Source organism: Leucopleurus acutus, assembly GCF_964270905.1.
Source record: "Leucopleurus acutus genome assembly, chromosome: 2".
Taxonomy (NCBI): Eukaryota; Metazoa; Chordata; class Mammalia; order Artiodactyla; family Delphinidae; genus Leucopleurus; species Leucopleurus acutus.
The window spans coordinates 68740791-68757932 of record NC_139143.1 but is presented as its reverse complement, the minus strand read 5'-3'; the positions used below and the strand labels follow the sequence as shown (position 1 = coordinate 68757932).

The following is a 17142-nucleotide window of genomic DNA, read 5'->3' as shown; positions in this document are numbered from 1 at the left end:
CTTGTAGGGCTGTGCTCTAACAGAGATTTAAAGAGAAGCTCTTTTTGTGTTAATGTTAGTTTTTAACTTTCAAAGAAAATTAATTTCCTATCTACCAAATACTGGCAGCACTGTGATGTTCTGTAATGGCTTTAACAGCTAGTGGTTAATTCCATGCTGAGTAGAGTCAAGAGTGAACATTGTCTGCCTTCTGCTCCCATGTTTTATTTAGAGTCCAAGTATACTGGGCAGTGACATATCTTTCATCTCTGTGTACAGAGAATTCTACAATGCTTGTACAGAGGTAGCTTTTATTGGACGCGTAGTCCCACAGAATTGTCATAGTTTACAGACACAGGGCCCAAGAGATTGTTTCTTTACATCCCTTATCTTTGTAGGTGAAAGAGAAGACTTTGGGTGGTTCAGAAACTTGCTCTAAGTTGGTTGTTCTCAACCTTATCGGACCCATTGCTCCATTTTTTTTTTTTTAACCAAATACTTTAAGCACCCTCTACCTTTTACTATCCTGAAAGAAATTCATAGATAATATAAGCCACCTTCTTTCTAATAAATCAACATAGTGTTCTAATTATAAGATAAAAGGGAAATTTAAAAATGGATTTAGAGTAAAATGATAGGAATTTCAATATGTAAATGCATAGTATGACTGTATAAGTAGTCAGATACTTATATTTGCATACTAAATCACTGTGAATGTGACAGCTACAAGTGTAGGCTGACAGATATGCCAGGTATCAGTCAGTGACTCAGATAACACAATCGGGACTGTCATCAGTGATGTAATTTTTCAAAGTGGTGAACAACTCTTAGTGAAGTGTCAAATAAAACAAAGTATAATCTTCCCTTGATTTACAAGGTAATTGCCTTCCTGGAAATTGAGTGAATTTTATATTTATATGTAAAATGGAATTAGGTTCAAACGTCAGATAATTATAAATCAGGTTTTTTTTCACCCACATAAATGCCAGGTGAGATATTTGACAGTTTTGTGGGATGCAGAATTGGACTTTGTTGTAAAGGATAGTCCTGGGTACTACAGAACATCTGATGTCTCTGGTCTTTAACTGCTAATTGTTAGTATTGGCTGCTCATCTTTGTGACAACGAAAAACACCCTCAAATTTCCAAACGTCTCCTTGGAGAGAACTACTGCCTTAAAATATACAGCTGAATTGTAGAATTGGGACTAGAACTTGGTCCCTTATTCTTAGTCTCCCCATTGTGCCATGCTGAAACGATACTTCAACTTGCTTCACATGTTATGCCCAGTATGACTGTTAATAATTAATTTTGAAATCTGAAGAAATGTTGCAAATAAGTCTTTCCAATAATTACAAACGGCACTCTGTCAGTGCTAATGATGTGCTTCTCAATTTGTTGTGATACTAAGTTATCATAAGTCAGGTTCTTCCTCTAGCTCTTCATTACCGTAAGTCTTGCTTTTAAGTCTGTTGTTGTTAACCTGCAGAATACAGTTTGACTCAGAGCCTTTTCTCCATCAAAGAGCTTCTAGCCTCTATTTCATTCAGCCAATAGTTAATGAGCACCTGCTGTGTGCTAGCAACTTTTTTAGGCAATAGGGACACAGTGATGAACAAAGCAGGTATTCCCACTGTTGTGGAGCCTACAGCCAAGTGGAGGAGAGAGGCCTTAAGCAAGTAAACACATAAATGAATATGGTTACAGGTATGTTCATTCATTTGTGATGGAGAACTATGAGAGAATAACAAGAAATCTCTGTGATTATGAAACAGTAGGAAAGGCCTCCTCGTAGAAGCGACATTTATTCTGAGATCTGAAGGACAAGTAAGCGTTAGCCAGGAGAATAGCTCCAGGTCAGGGAACAGGGTATTGAAAGGTCCTAGGGCAGGAGAGGTTGGCCTGTGGCTGGTGACTCCCCGGGCAGTAAAGCTGCTTTGGTTACTGGGTTATCCTTGTTATTTCTTCTTTCTTCATTAACATTGCCCTGTGCTTATCTGGAATTACAGGCAGTTCCCTGAATGTATCTTACTATTTCATGCCCCAGTACTTTTTTTCTTTTTTTGGTATGTGCTATTTCCTCTTTCTAGAATTCTTCTTCCCACCCCAGCTTTTCTTTTCATGGTCAGCTCAAAGATTGCCTTCTCTGATTTTCTTCAGCAGGCTTAGCTACTTATTTCTTTGAGTGCTTATTGAACCTTGTGTGTACCTCTAGTATAGCAGCTACCACATCATTTTGTCTGTCTGACTGTTTCCCTCTTTGATAAACTTCTTGAGAATTGAGATTGTATTTCATTTGTATAAATCCAAGACCTACTATAATAAGAACTTGACACTTAGTAGACAATAGTATTTATTTAGTAAATGGTCAAATGTATTCTTTTTTTTTACTAATCCTTCATTATAAAACTTTCAAATATGTTCAAAAGTAGACACAATTCTCTTTTATTTAAAAAAATTTTATTGAAGTATAGTTGATGTACAATATTATATAAGTTACAGGTATACAATATAGTGATTCACAATTTTTAAAGGTTATACTCCATTTATAGTTATTATAAAATATTGGCTATATTCCCCATGTTGTACAGTATATCCTTGTAGCTTACTTTATACCTAATAGTTTGTACCTCTTAATACTCTACCCCTGTGTTCCCCCCACCATCCCTTCTCCCCACTGGTAACCACTGGTTTGTTCTCTACATCTGTGAGTCAGCTTCCTTTTTGTTACATTCACTAGTTTGTTGTATTTTTTAAATTCCACATGTAAGTGATATCATATGGCAGTTGTCTTTTTCTGTCTGATTTATTTCACCATACCATAATGGTATGGAGTGCATACCATAATGCACTCCAAGTCCATCCTTGTTGCTGCAAATGGCAAAATTTCATTCTTTTTTATGGCTGAGTAGTACTCCATTGTATATATATTACCATATCTTCTTTTTGCAATCATCTGTTGATGGAAACTTCGGTTGCTTCCATATCTTGGCAATTGTAAACAATGCTGCTGTGAACATTGGAGTGCATGTATGTTTTCTTTTTTTTTTTAAAGATTTTTTTGATGTGGACTATATTTAAAGTCTTTATTGACTTTGTTACAATATTGCTTCTGTTTTGTGTTTTGTTTTTTTGGTCGCGAGGCATGTGGGATCTTAGCTCCCCAACCAGGGATTGAACTTGCACCCCCTGCATTGGAAGGTGAAGTCTTAACCACTGGACCACCAGGGAAGTCCCTGGAGTGCATGTATTTTTTCAAATTAGTGTTTTTGGTTTTTTTGGGTATAAACCCAGGAGTGGAATTGCTGGGTCATATGCTAGTTCTATTTTTAGTTTTTTGAGAAACCTCCATACAGTTTTCCACAGTGGCTACACCAATTTACATTCCCAGCAACAGTGTACGAGGGCTCCCTTTTCTCCTCATTCTTGGCAACATTTGTTACTTGTGTTCTTTTTGATGATAGTCATTCTGACAGGTGTGAGGTGGTATCTCACTGTGGTTTTGGTTTGCATTTCCCTGATGATTAGACAGAATTCAGTAATGAATTAATATGTACTTGTCACACACCAATTTATGTCAGTCTTTAAAAAAATTTAATTTTTTTATTGATGTAACAGTGATTTATAACATTATATAAGCTTTATGTGGACAACATTGTATTTCTACTTCTGCATACTTTACAACATGCTTATCACCAAAAATTTATTTTTCATTCGTCACCATACAGTTGATTCCCCTTTACCCATTTTGCCCTCCCCCCAACCCCTTCCCCTCTGGTAACCACTACTCTGTTATCTGTATCTATGTGTTTGTTTTTGTTTGTTTGGTTTATTCACTTATTTTGTTTTTGTTTGTTTATTTTTTATATTACACATATGAGTGAAATCATGCTGTATTTGTCTTTCTCCATCTGACTTATTTTATGTAGCATAATACCCTCAGTGTGCATCATGTTATTGCAGATGGCAAGCTTTCATCTATTTTTATGGCTGAGTAGTATTCCATTCTATATATATGCCACATCTTCTTTATCCATTCATCTGTTAATGGGCATTTAAGTTGTTTCCATATCTTGGCTATTGTAAATAATGCTACAGTGAACACAAGGGTGCAGATATCTTTTCAGAGTAGTGTTTTCATATTCTTTAGATGATACCCAGACGTGGGATAGCTGGTTAATATGGTAGTTCTATTCTTAATTTTTTGAGGAATCTCCATACTGTCTTGCATAGTTACTGCACCAATTTAAATTCCCATCAATAGTGTACGACTGTTCCCTTTTCTCCATATCCTTGCCAACAGTTATTTCTTATCTTTTTTATAATACCTATTCTGACAGGTGTGAGGTGATTTCTCATTGTATTGTGGTTTTGATTTGCTTTTCCTTAATAATTAGTGATGTTGAACATCTTTTTATGTGCCTATTGGCCATCTGTATGTCTTCTTGGAAAAATGTCTGTTCATCTCCTCTGCCCATCTTTTAACTGGGTTGTCTGGTTTTTTGGTTGTTGAGTTTTACGAGGTCTTTATATATTTTGAATATTATACCCTTTATCAGATGTATTATTTACAAATATCTTCTTCCATTTGATGTCTTTGTTTTATTGATGGTTTCCTTTGCTGTGCAGAAGCTTTTTAGTTTGATGTAATTCCATTTGTTTATTTTTACTTTTGTTTCCCTTGCCTGAGGAGACATATCTAGAAAGATATTACTAAGACCAATGTCAAAGAGCATACTGCGTATGTTTTCTTCTAGGAATTTAATGGTTTCAGGTTTTACATTCAAGGCTTTAATCCATTTTGAGTTAATTTTTGTGATGGTGTGAGATAGTACTGTAGTTTCTTTTCTTTTTTTTTTTTTTGTATGCGACTGTCCAGTTTTCCCAGAACCATTTATTGGCAAGACTGTCCTTTCTTCATTGTTTATTTTTTGCTCCATAGTCATATATTGTCCATATATGTGTAGGTTTATTTCTGGGCTCTCAGTTCTGTTCCATTGATTCATATATCTGTTTTTCTGCCAATACCATGCTGTTTTGATTATTATAGCTTTGAAATATAGTTTGAAAAGAGGGAGCATGATACCTCCAGCTTTGTTCTTTTTTCTTAGGATTGCTTTGGCTATTCAGGGTCTTTTGTGGATCCATATAAATTTTAGAATTTTTTGTTCTATTTCTATGAAAAATGTCCTTGGGCTTTTGATAGGGCTTGCATTGAATCTGTAGATTGCTTTATGTAATAAGGACTTTTTTTTTTTTTTTTTTGCGGTACGCGGGCCTCTCACTGTTGTGGCCTCTCCCATTGTGGAGCACAGGCTCCGGACGCGCAGGCTCAGCGGCCATGGCTCACGGGCCTAGCTGCTCTGCGGCATGTGGGATCTTCCTGGACCGGGGCATGAACCTGTGTCCCCTGCATCGGCAGGCGGACTCTCAACCACTGAGCCACCAGGGAAGCCCTGTAATAAGCAAATTTTGACAAGTTGTATTTTATTCTTTTTGTTGTGATTGTAAATGGGATTGTTTTCTTAATTTCTCTGCCAGCTCATTATTAGCACATAGAAATGCAACAGATTTTTGTATATTGAACACAGCAACTTTGCTGTGTTCATTTATTATTTCTAATAGTTTTGCTTTTGTGTGTGTGTGTGTGTGTGTGTGTGTGTGTATGTAGTCTTTAGAGTTTTCTGTATATAAAATCATGTCAACTGCAGATAGTGACAGTTTTACTTTTTGTCTTTCCAATTTGGATGCCTTTTATTTATTTTTCTTGCCTAATTGCTCTGGCTAGGACTTCCAGTACTATGTTGAATAAGAATGGTGAGAGTGGGTATCCTTGTTTTTTCCTGATCTTGGAGAGATAGCTTTCAATTTTTCACCATTGAGTATGATGTTAACTGTGGGTTTGTCATATATGGCTTTTCTTATGTTGAGGTACGTCCCTTTGCTATCCACTTTTTTGAGAGTTTTTTTTTTTTAACCATAAATGGGTGTTGAATCTTGTCAAATACTTTTTCTGCATCTATTGAGATGATCATATGGTTTTTTCCTTCATTCTGTTAATATGGTGTATCACATTGATTGATTTGCATATATTGAACCATCTTTGCATCCCTGGAATAAATCCCACTTGATCATGGTGTATGATCCTTTTGTTGTATTGTTGATTTCATTTTGCTAGTATTTTGATGAGGATTTTTTCATTTATGTTTATCAGAGTTATTGACCTGTAATTTTCTTTCTTTGTAGTGTCTTTGTCTGGTTTTGGTATCAGCATGATGTTGACCTTGAAAATGAGTTAGGAAGTGTTCCCTTTTCAATTTTTTGGAATAGTTTGAGAAGGATAGATATTAAATCTTCTTTGAATTTTTTTTTTTTTTTTTTTTTTTTTTGCGGTACGCGGGCTTCTCACTGTTGTGGCCTCTCCTGTTGTGGAGCACAGGCTCCGGACGCACAGGCTCAGCAGCTGTGGCTCACGGGCCTAGCCGCTCCGTGGCATGTGGGATCTTCCCGGATCGGGGCATGAACCTGTGTCCCCTGCATTGGCAGGTGGACTCTCAACCACTGCGCCCCAGGGAAGCCCCTTCTTTGAATATTTGATAGAATTTAGCTGTGAAGTTGTCTGGTCCTGGACTTTTTGTTTTTTGGGAGCTTTTTGATTACTGTTTCCATCTCTGTACTAGTGATTGGTCTATTCACATTTTCTATTTCTTCATGATTCAGTCTTGGAAGTTTGTATGATTCTAAAAATTTGTCTATTTCTTTTAGGTGTCCTATTTGTTAGTGTATAGCTGTTCATAATATTCTGTTATAATCCTTTGTATTTTTGTGGTATCCATTGTTATTTCTCCTCTTTCGTTCCTGATTTGATTCATCAGGGCCTTCTCTTTCTTTTTCTTAGTGAGTCTAACTAACGGTTTGTCAATTTTGTTTGTCTTTTCAAAGAACCAGCTCCTAGTTTCATTGATCTTTTCTATTATCTTTTTAGTTTTTATTTCATTTATTTCTGCTCTGCTCTTTATTACTTCCTTCCGTCTACAGCCATACCACCCTGAATGTGCCCAATCTTGTCCCTATTACTTCCTTCCTTCTACTAACTCTGGGCTTTATTTGTTTTTCTTTTTCTAGCTCCTTTAGGTGTAAGGTTAGATTGCTGAGATTTTTCTTGTTTCTTGAGGTAGGTCTGTATTGCTATAAATTTCCCTCTTAGTACTACTTTTGCTGTATCTGTACATCTTGGTATGTTGTATTTTCATTTTTATTTGTCTTCAGGTAATTTTTGATTTCTCCTTTGATTTCTTCATTGATCTAATAGTAATATTTCAGTAGTATGTTGTTCAGTCCATACATATTTGTGATTTTTCCAGTTTTATTCTTGTAGTTGATTTGTAGTTTCATTCTATTGTGTTTGGAAAAGATGCTTGATTTGTCTTCTTAAATTTATTGAGACTTGTTTTGTGTCCCAACGTATGTTCTATCCTTGAGAAAATTCCATGTGTACTTGAGAAGAATGTGTATTCTGCTGCATTTGGATGGAGTGTTCTGTACAATTCTATCAAATCCATCTAGTCTAATGTTTTATTTAAGGCCGCTAATAGTAGGGGTGTTAAAGTCCCCTACTATTATTAGTGTTGCTGTCAATTTCTCCCTTTAGGTCTGTTAATTGTTTCATATATTTTGGTACTTATCTGTTAGGTACATACATGTTAATCACCGTTATATCTTCTTGATGAATTGTCCACTTTATGGTTAGATACTGTCCATTTTTGTCTCCTGTTGACCTTTTTGGCTTGAAGTCTATTTTGTCTGATATGAGCATGGATACCTCTGCTTTCTTTTGGCTCTGTTTGCATCGACTATCTTCCATTCCTTTACTTTTAGCCTGTATATCTCTTTAGAGCTAAGTGGTGTCTCCTGGAGGCAGCATATAGTTGGGTCTTGTTTTTTAACCCATCTAGCCACTCTCTGTCATTCAACTGGTGAATTCAATCCATTTACATTTAGTGTGATTATTGATAGATGAGGATTTAGTCCTGCCACTTTATCTTTTGTGTTCTGGTTGCTCTATATTTCTATTGTTTTTCCCTGTGTTTCTGTTTGCCATTTTGTGTTGGTGATTCTCTATTAAACCTTTCTCAAATTCCTCTTCTTTTTGTTCTGGATCTCTGCTCTGTGTTTATGTTTTGTGGTTACCCTGAGGTTTTTATAAAACCTCTCCTAGAGAAAATAGTCCTTTTCCTGCCGATAGCATCTCACCTTCTTTTACCTGTATAAATTCTGTCCTTTTCCTCTTCCCTTTTTATGTTTTTGTTGTCTCAAATTATCCTTTTTCATGTTGTGAGTTTGTTACCAAACTGAGATAGCGATAGTTATTTTTCTGCTTTCTTTGCAACCTATTCTGATAAACAGTTGCAATTCTCTGGTTCTGTCTATTTATCACCTTGCTCAAAGTTTTGTGTATTTTTGCTGTTTTGTTTCTAGTAAAAGAGCTCCTTTTAACATCTCTTATAAGGCAGGTTCATCTAGTGTTGATGAACTTCCTCATCGTTTGTTTGTCTGGGAAAGTATTTCTCCTTTATATCTGAATGACAACTTTGCTGGATAGAGTATTCTTGGGTGACAATTTTTGTCTTTCAATATTTTGAGAATGTCATTCCACTCCCTATGGGCATGTAGGGTTTCTGCTGAGAGATCTGCTGATAGCCTAATGGGAGATCCTTTGTACTTATTATCCTTTTTTCCATGGCTGTCTTTAAAATTCTGTCTTTGTCGTTGACTTTCAACAGTTTTAATATTATGTCTTGGAGAAGGTCTTTTGCATTGAGGTGGTTAGGTGTTCTCTGAGCTTAATGGACTTGTATGTCCAGTTACTTCTCCAGGTTTGGGAAGTTCTCTGCTGTTCTTTCTTTAAATAATCTCTCTGCTCCCTTCTCCGTCTCTTCTTCTTTTAAGATACCCACTATGCAGTTCCTAAAAGAATCACAGAGCTCTTGTAGAATTTTCTCATTTTTAAAATATCTTATTTCTCTTTCCTTTTCTACTTGTATCATCTCTAGATTTCTACCATTGAGCTCACTAATACTCTCTTCCATATGCTGTGCTCTATTTCCAGTGTCTTCTAATGCATTCTTCATGTTGTTTATTGAGTTCTTCAGCTCCAGAATTTCTGTTTAGTCTTTTAGAGTTTCAGTCTTCTTGGTAAAGTATTCCTTCTGCTCATTAATTTTATTTCTGAGCCCATTAAACTGCCTTTCTGAGTTTTCTTGTATCTCGTTCAGTTTCTTCATGATAGCTACTTTGAATTCTCTATCAGTTAGATTGAAATGTTCTGTGACTTTTAAGTTTGGTTTCTGGAGATTTGTCATTTTCTTTTTGTCGTATAGTATTACTGTGGTTCTTCATGGTGCTTAATGAAATGTTCCTCTGCTTGTGCATTTGAAGTTAAATGACAGGTTAGAAGTGAGAGTGCTTTCTTTTGTTTTTTGGTAGGTGGTGCTGTAACACAAGTTTTTGGTTTCTCTTATCTGTGCTACCTCTGGTTGTTTTTGAGAATTGGCACCTTCCAGCCCCCACTGTCTTTGTAAGAGGTGTGGCTCCATGCCTTCTTTGTCACTTCTTGTGCCTCTGGGGTAGTTGCTGCTTTGCTTCTGCCGGAGCTGCTATGTCATGAGGATGGTAGGCTCTTCCCTTGTGTCTGGGATCCCCTGAGACACAGGCTCTGCTGTGGGAAGAGGAGGATAATTGGAGGGGAGCAGGATTGTGCAGGCTCCTCCACCATGTTGAGTGTCATAAGGGTTCTGCTACTGTGGATGGGGGGCCAGGGCTGTGGGAGGGACAGGGTCCCAGGCCCCACTGCCACTGCTTCCCAGTTACCTGTGGCCACGGACGCTCCTACAGTTGGGAGACCAAAGTCATGTGTGCTGGTTCTCCTGCTGCTACTGGGTTTTCTGAAGCTGTGGGCTCATCCGTCTCGGTCATAGGGCTGGGATTGCAGGCACCGACTTCACTGTTCCCTTCGTTCCGCCTCCTCCATGTGTTCCAGTCCACTCACCTTTAGATATACAGATGTGTGGAATTCTCCAGTGTCCTGTTGAGTTGGGCAGAGGTATACTTTTGTTGAGTTGTGGATGTTGTGCGGGCTGTAGATTGAAGGGGAGAGACAGGGGTAGCCATGTTTCTGACAGCACTCCCATGAGGGATATTCTTTTGAAAGACCTGAAGACCCCACACCTCATCCATCCCCTCCCTCCCTGCCACCAGGACCCACTCTCCACTAACTCTGACTTTCTTCAGTGGTAATACTTGGAAAATGGAAATACATGGATGTGACACAGATCAAAGATGTTAAGAACGTGTTATAATGATCTCATAAACCAGACTTTGGCAGTATGAAATAGTACTTAATTGGTTGCACTGAATTAGAGCATACCATTAAAGCCCTCTTGTCTTTATGTAAAGTTAATAAAAGATGAGTAGCAGCAAAGAACTAGGTGGTTCTTTCATTTTGATATTACTGGTATTGACATTTACTATAAGTACAATTATTTTTTTCACATTATTTAGGTGAGTTTTAAATCTTTTTAACCTCATTATCTTTTGACCTAGAAAAAATATTTTTCTGTTGTAGGAAACTGAAACCAGTATGTTACGTAGTATAAACAAGCTTTTGAGCCTTGGTTGGCGCTAGGGCAAAGAACCTCTAGTTCAGAGAGTTTTATATAGGGCTAATTCAGTCTTCCTCCGATGCCTTAAAAATGTTTTTTCTTTCAGCAAAGTGATAAAATATTTAATTTTCATAAAACACTTTTTACGTTTTTCTTTTCCAGAGAGTGATGCCTTCTAGCTTTTTCTTGCTGTTGCGGTTTTTCTTGAGAATTGATGGGGTGCTTATTAGGATGAATGACACAAGACTTTACCATGAGGTATCTATTCTCATTTAATGAAAGTACTAATTGACGTTGAGCTTGTTCATGTTGTTACGTTGTCAGTCTGACAGTTTGAAATTCAGTAGTGCTTTATATTACATGGCTATTTGTCTAACCTTTAAGATTGGGTGTGTCACATTCACTGTTGACTGCACAGTTATCGAAACATTAAATCTTCTTTTCCAAAAGTTCTACGAGTTGAGCATGTTTTCCAAAAGACACTCCCTGGTAAAGAGGAGTCTGATGCTTTTTAAAAACCTCTTAAACTTAATCTCTTTAAGAAAACTGTCCCTTAACTCTTACTTTTTTTGTAGTATGTGTTGTTTATGTAATGTCCTGATATTAGAAATACCAATCTCATGGCCTCCAGAAATTTGTATTATACAATTATTTTGATAGTTGTTTTAATATTTGAAAGCTCTGTGCTCCATTTCAAGGAACTGTTAACATACGAAGTTTTTAAAAAAATAAGTGAAGAAACTAGGGGGGAGGCTTAAATTGAGTCATGAAAATTCTTCTTGTAGCTTTATAGCAGCCTATCCTTTTTGAATGAATTTTTAATGTCATATTTGTGATCACATAGAATGACGAATGAAAGAAGAAACCAGCAGTATCAGTCAGGGTAATCGTAGTAATAGTTAACTCTCCTAACAACCCTATGAAATAGATGCAATTATTATCTCTGTTTTACAGCTGAGGCAACTAAGGCAAAGAGAGATTAAGTAACTTGCCCAAGTTATACAGTTAATAGGTGGCAGAACTGGAATTTAAGCCCAGTAAGATGTGATTGGATTGGTATTTTCCTAAATCCTGCACTTTCTTTTTCTTTTGAAATAACATGGTCACTGTGATGGATCTTTTTCTTTTTAAAAGTGATAGTAAAGTACTAAAAATAAGCTATACTTTACTCCCTCAGAAAAAATGAAATCTAAATTTTTAGAAATGCTTATACTTTAACTCAACAATATTGATTTTTTTTTCAGAATTTATCCTCAAAAGATTCTTACATACAGTAACCCACAAATATTAATCAGGCAGCTGTATAGAGTTGTATATATAAAATATTCATGGCAATGCTATTGTTTATAATAGCTAAAAGGAAAGAAGGAAGGCGCTATAATGCCCATTGAATGAGCATTGGTTAAATGGCCATTTATATCCTGTTGGCCTACAACAAATAGACTGCCAGATATTTCTCCAGCAGAGTTGGAATTATTCGGGATCAGCAGAAAATTGCAATTCAGGTCTGTAACCATGGTGAGCCATGTGCAAGTCCCCACACGGCAAGGGAAGGAGAATGCTTTTATAGAGAGGAAAAGGAAAATGGGAGTGCTACAGTAAACAGAGAATCCATGACTTTCCATTGGTTGAGTCCTTGCCAGGAAATAAGAGGAGTCTTTCTTTTTTCTGTTGGGCTCTGCTATGGTTGCTGGGTATGAGAGCTCCCCATGCTAGTCTCCCAAATCTATTTAATTGAGGTTTCTGTTTATTAGTTTTTTACAGTCCATATAGTGGAAAAATATGCAACCATTAAAATGAATGGCAGAAAGTTGTTTAACTGATTTGGAAAGATGCGCATATTAATGTTGACTTTTAAGATGCAAGTATGAATCTATATAAGATTTTATGTAGAGATTTCTAAATGTTAAGGATAGTGTTATCTGTAGAGATTGTGATTGCTGATGATTTATACTCTATACGTTTATAGTATTTGATTTTTTTTTAACAATGAGCATTAATCTGTTTTGTTGATATAAAAGATTGAAACTTTAAGGGAGCATAATCTTGTGATTTTTCTTTTATTAAATAATGTTTTACCAAAAAAATAAATTGCTTTCTAAAACCTCACTTTAAAAAGTCTTAAATGGGAAAATTGAAGTACCAAAAAAGTGGCTGTAAATAAACAATTTGATAAGAATTTATTAGAAATGGGAAAGAATAAAACTTGTTTAAACTTTTTTGGGGAGGAACATAAAAAGTAGCCACAGTTATATAGGTAGATGGTAATATAGCTTAAGGAAAAGATGTAGTTCCAAACTTGAAGTAATATTAAAATCTCTTGCATATCTCATTTACAAACATACACATTTTCTTTCAAAGTAAAACCTTTGCTTGTGTTTTTCTTACATGATAATTATTAAATCTGTTTACATATGCATATCAGATATTAATGTGATTTACAGAGATTGGAATTCAGAATTCAGAATTCTTGAATTAGTTATCTCACTGTAGAATTAGATGTTCTTATCAGACTTAATGGTACTTTCACAACCTGTTCTAAAATGTGGGCAGTTCTGTTTAATAGAAAGGATTTTGTTAATCAATATAAATAAATTTATTGCAATTTTTTTGATTTTTAAACATAGGCTGACAAGACCTACATGTTACGAGAATATACATCACGAGAGAGCAAAATTGCTAATTTAATGGTACAGTATTTAAATATCAGTTTTTAGAAGTTAAATTTTAATGTTTTATTTTAAGTATGGTATTCCCCCATGCCCCACCCATCCACCAAATCTACATCCCTAAATCCATTCATTTACCTAATAGGGCTCTATAGGAGAAATCCTATTGGAGTGTATTTTTCTGGAACTTATCTCAATTACAGTTAGAGTTGTTAGGTACCTTAACCATCATCCAATCCAATTTCCACATTTTATTTTGGAAAAACTGAGACCCAGAGGTGTGACTCCAAGTCGCACAGCTAGTTGGTGGTGGAGCTGCAATAGGATGTTCTTTCCATGACTTACTTTTGGGGGCATAATCTCCCCTGCTTTTTTTTGCTCCCCTGGGACTTGTAAAGGGTTTCTACAAGTCTATAGCATTTGATAATGGTTTGTTTAAAAATTGATACCTTCCTGCTAACTTGATTTTTTTATTCACTCTTAGTGTTTATTTCTGTCTATATATAGAATATACATAGGTTAGAAAAGTTATATGGGGTCTCTTGTAGACCACATATTGGCATCTAACTGAAGGCTAGTGCTTTCAAGGTACAAAAATAACAGGAAAAAGGGATTAGATTAAGATGTATTAAATTCTGAGAACATTTATGGGAGCATTATAAAATATATTCCTATGATCTTTGAGGAAACCATCTAGTAACAGAGCTGAGTCAGTAACAAGAGATACCTGATATTATTAGGAACACCTGATGATGCTCTCGCTCTCTCTCTCTCTCTCTCTCTCTATATATATATATATGGCATCTCATTTTAAAATTGGCATGCTTTAGGAATGCTTGAACGAAAGCATTTTCAAAACTATCAGTGCAGTAATTTAATATATGCTAATATGGTTTATGTATTTCCTAGCATGTTTCACCTTCCCTCTTCACGGAACCTAATGAAATATCACAGTATTTGCCGATAAAGGAGGCAGTTTGTGAGAAGCTAATATTTCCAGAAAGAATTGATCCTAACCCTGCAGACTCAAAAGAATGTACACCTGTGGAATAGAATTTATTACAACATATACTGACCGTGGAATCCGACTGGAGACCTTGGGGCTATTTGGAGGGGGTATTTTTATTATGAGAATTAATTGCCTTGTCTATGTGCAGATTTTCTGTAGCCTTAAAGGAAAAATAAATAAATAAAAGAGTGTCGCAGGCAGTTTCCACTCAACTGCTGTTGTACTCTCTGTCTTCAAATTCATATTCCAGAAATTTATATCTTCTGGAGTTAAATTCAGATTTGTAAATTGTCACAAAGTGGGGTCTCACCAGTAGGGGGTGATGTGTGTATCTCTCAGAAGCAGTGGCCATAACCTGTATCTATCATGAAACACTATCTTCTACCACGAGGAAGTTACTTTAAATCAGTGAATCGTAACACCTTGTGACTTTCATATGATTCCTAATTGTTCACGTTGATGTAGTGGCTCTTTACCTTGGGTTTTTTGATGTTTATTCACACTTCTGGAGAGTCATGACTTGCCTCCTAGGAAACTGATCTCAAATGATCTGTACCCAGAAATTAAAAAGAAAATTACCCTCCTAAATTTTAATTGGCTTTTGAAGTTTAAAGAAAGTTTCAGACATAGAAACAAATAAACTAGGTTTTTGGAGAACTTAAGGTGTTATGTCCATGGAAACACACAATCATGGTTTGCCACTGACAGGATGTCAGAGCTGTCTCTCCTCCATCTTTAGGTGCTTTTTCTTATGTGTGGTTCTATTTGTACTGACGTTTTTTACTTCCAGCTTCCACGCACCCTCAGAGTGAATAAATCTTTTGGATATTGAATTTGATATTGGTCCTAAAAAGTTTGAAGTGTTAATATGGATTGTTTTAAGCAAAAATTACATCAGCCTCTGAAGCAACCAGATTAATTTTCTGCTTAAAATATTTGAAGGGTAGCTGTGGAGGAGGAAGGGGCTTATTTTAAAATCTAAAAGCCAGTTTTTCCTTTTTTAAATTCATGTTTTTGGGAATTCCCTGGCAGTCCAATGGTTAGGACTCCACGCTTTCACTGCCAAGGGCCTGGGTTCAATCCCTGGTCAAGGACCTAAGATCCAGCAAGCCGTGCAGCATGGCCAAAAAAAAAAAAAGATTCATGTTTTTAACATTACAGGGGATCCAATAAAGTGTAATTAATTAGTACAAGATCTAGGTAGTACAGAAAGTTTACAAAAGTAAATTTGAAATCCATTTGGTTATTTTGATGGTGACCCTTTAAACATTTTATATTCTTTTCTGCCTTTTAAAATGGTCTCCATAAAGTAGCAAGTGGTTATAAAGCACCAAGTAAGAAATTACTTTAAATGGGTTTAAAAAAATATTTTATTTAAAGGGCAGGGGAAAAGAATTACCCCCTTTTTTTCTTGTTTGAAACAGCTATTGTACATATTTCCACTTGATACATAAATCATTAAAGAAGAATATTTAATTGTAAGTATTAGCAAAACTCTTCAGGTATTAGCCTGAAGATAAATTTTAGTGAAACAAATACAGTTGGATATTCATCATTACTCAGACTCTGGTGTGTTGTTGTGTCTATTGTTTTTTTAGCTAATTTTATTAGCTAAATTTGGTCACAAATGATTTGGGTATTTGTTTGCTCTCTACTACATCACCTTCAAGGTATAGGAAATCAGGATTTTGTTGGCTTTGAGAAAATACGTGGCATGTTCACTGTATGTTAAGTATACTGGTACTTAATGTTTTCCCTTAGGACAGAAAAGTGTATATATTGTACTCTGCTTTCTGTTTATTTTATTTGCCATGCAGATTTGAACAGAACAGACTCTTTAGTCATACAAATTATTAAAAAATGAAAAACTGTAATAATATTTATTAGTTGAATTAGAGGTTTCTGGGCAGCATCATATTACACATATATTTTTAACTTGATTCAGATGTCTTAGTCCCTGAGTCAGTCTTAAATTACTTATTTTGAGAATCCATTGTTAAAAATTGTAGAATTGACTGTTTTATAGAAGAAGGTGGGAGGTGGATAGGATGAGTGTACTTTTGAAAGCTTCATTAGTTTATTCCTGTGGAGAATGCCAAGAAAACTTATATTTGCCCATTGCTAAACAAGACATATACCATTTTATATTTATTTGTTCCAAGTGTCTTTTTGTAAGAGGAGAATAAACAATAAGTAATTACCCATCTGTGTTTTGCTATTTCATTTAATTTCGTTTTTCTTGAAGCTTAATTAAAAAATGGTTTGGTATACCTTTCTTGTTTGTGCTTTATGTTTTGAACTTGGTCAACATTATAGCCAGATTCTCCAGACAGATTATAAATGAAAATCTAACAGATAGTCCAGAATATAATCCTCCAGTTTAGCTACTAGGCTCTCGTTCTTCCTCTCCCTCTGTCCCCTAGTGTGGGTTGGCCAAAAAGTTCATTTGGGTTTTTCCGTAACATCTTATGGAAAAACCCAAATGAAATTTTTGGCCAACCCAGTACTTCTGTGGATGTTTTAATTAGCCATTGTTTTCTCTATGATAGGTTAATGCTTTCTGGTTTTGAAAATATAAATACTTGTGGTATGTATCATTCCATTTAGTTTTAAGTACTGTCCAATATGGTGCTAGGTACGGGGGTTACAGTAATGAAGAGATTATTCAGTTGGCCCTCCGTATCCTCAGTTTCTGCATCTGCGGATTCAACCAATCATGGATTGAAATATTGAAAAAAAAATTCCATGGGGCTTCCCTGGTGGTCCAGTGGATAAGACTCCGTGCTCCCAATACAAGGGGCACAGGTTCAATCCCTGGTAGGGGA

At 35.8% G+C, this 17142-nt stretch overlaps 1 protein-coding gene across 3 annotated transcripts in view; it reads left to right on the top strand.

Annotated features, from left to right (window-relative positions):
• The window catches only part of TIPRL (TOR signaling pathway regulator), a 35912-nt gene extending 19397 nt beyond the window's left edge, over positions 1 to 16515 (top strand). For all 3 annotated transcript variants that reach the window (XM_082834054.1, XM_082834052.1, XM_082834053.1), the window contains 3 exons: positions 10802 to 10897; positions 13267 to 13329; positions 14218 to 16515. In XM_082834054.1, coding sequence (XP_082690180.1) covers positions 10802 to 10897; positions 13267 to 13329; positions 14218 to 14361 — 303 coding nt within the window. In that variant the 3' untranslated portion in view covers positions 14362 to 16515. The remainder of the gene's footprint in view (positions 1 to 10801; positions 10898 to 13266; positions 13330 to 14217) is intronic.
• Positions 16516 to 17142: the final 627 nt, after the last annotated feature.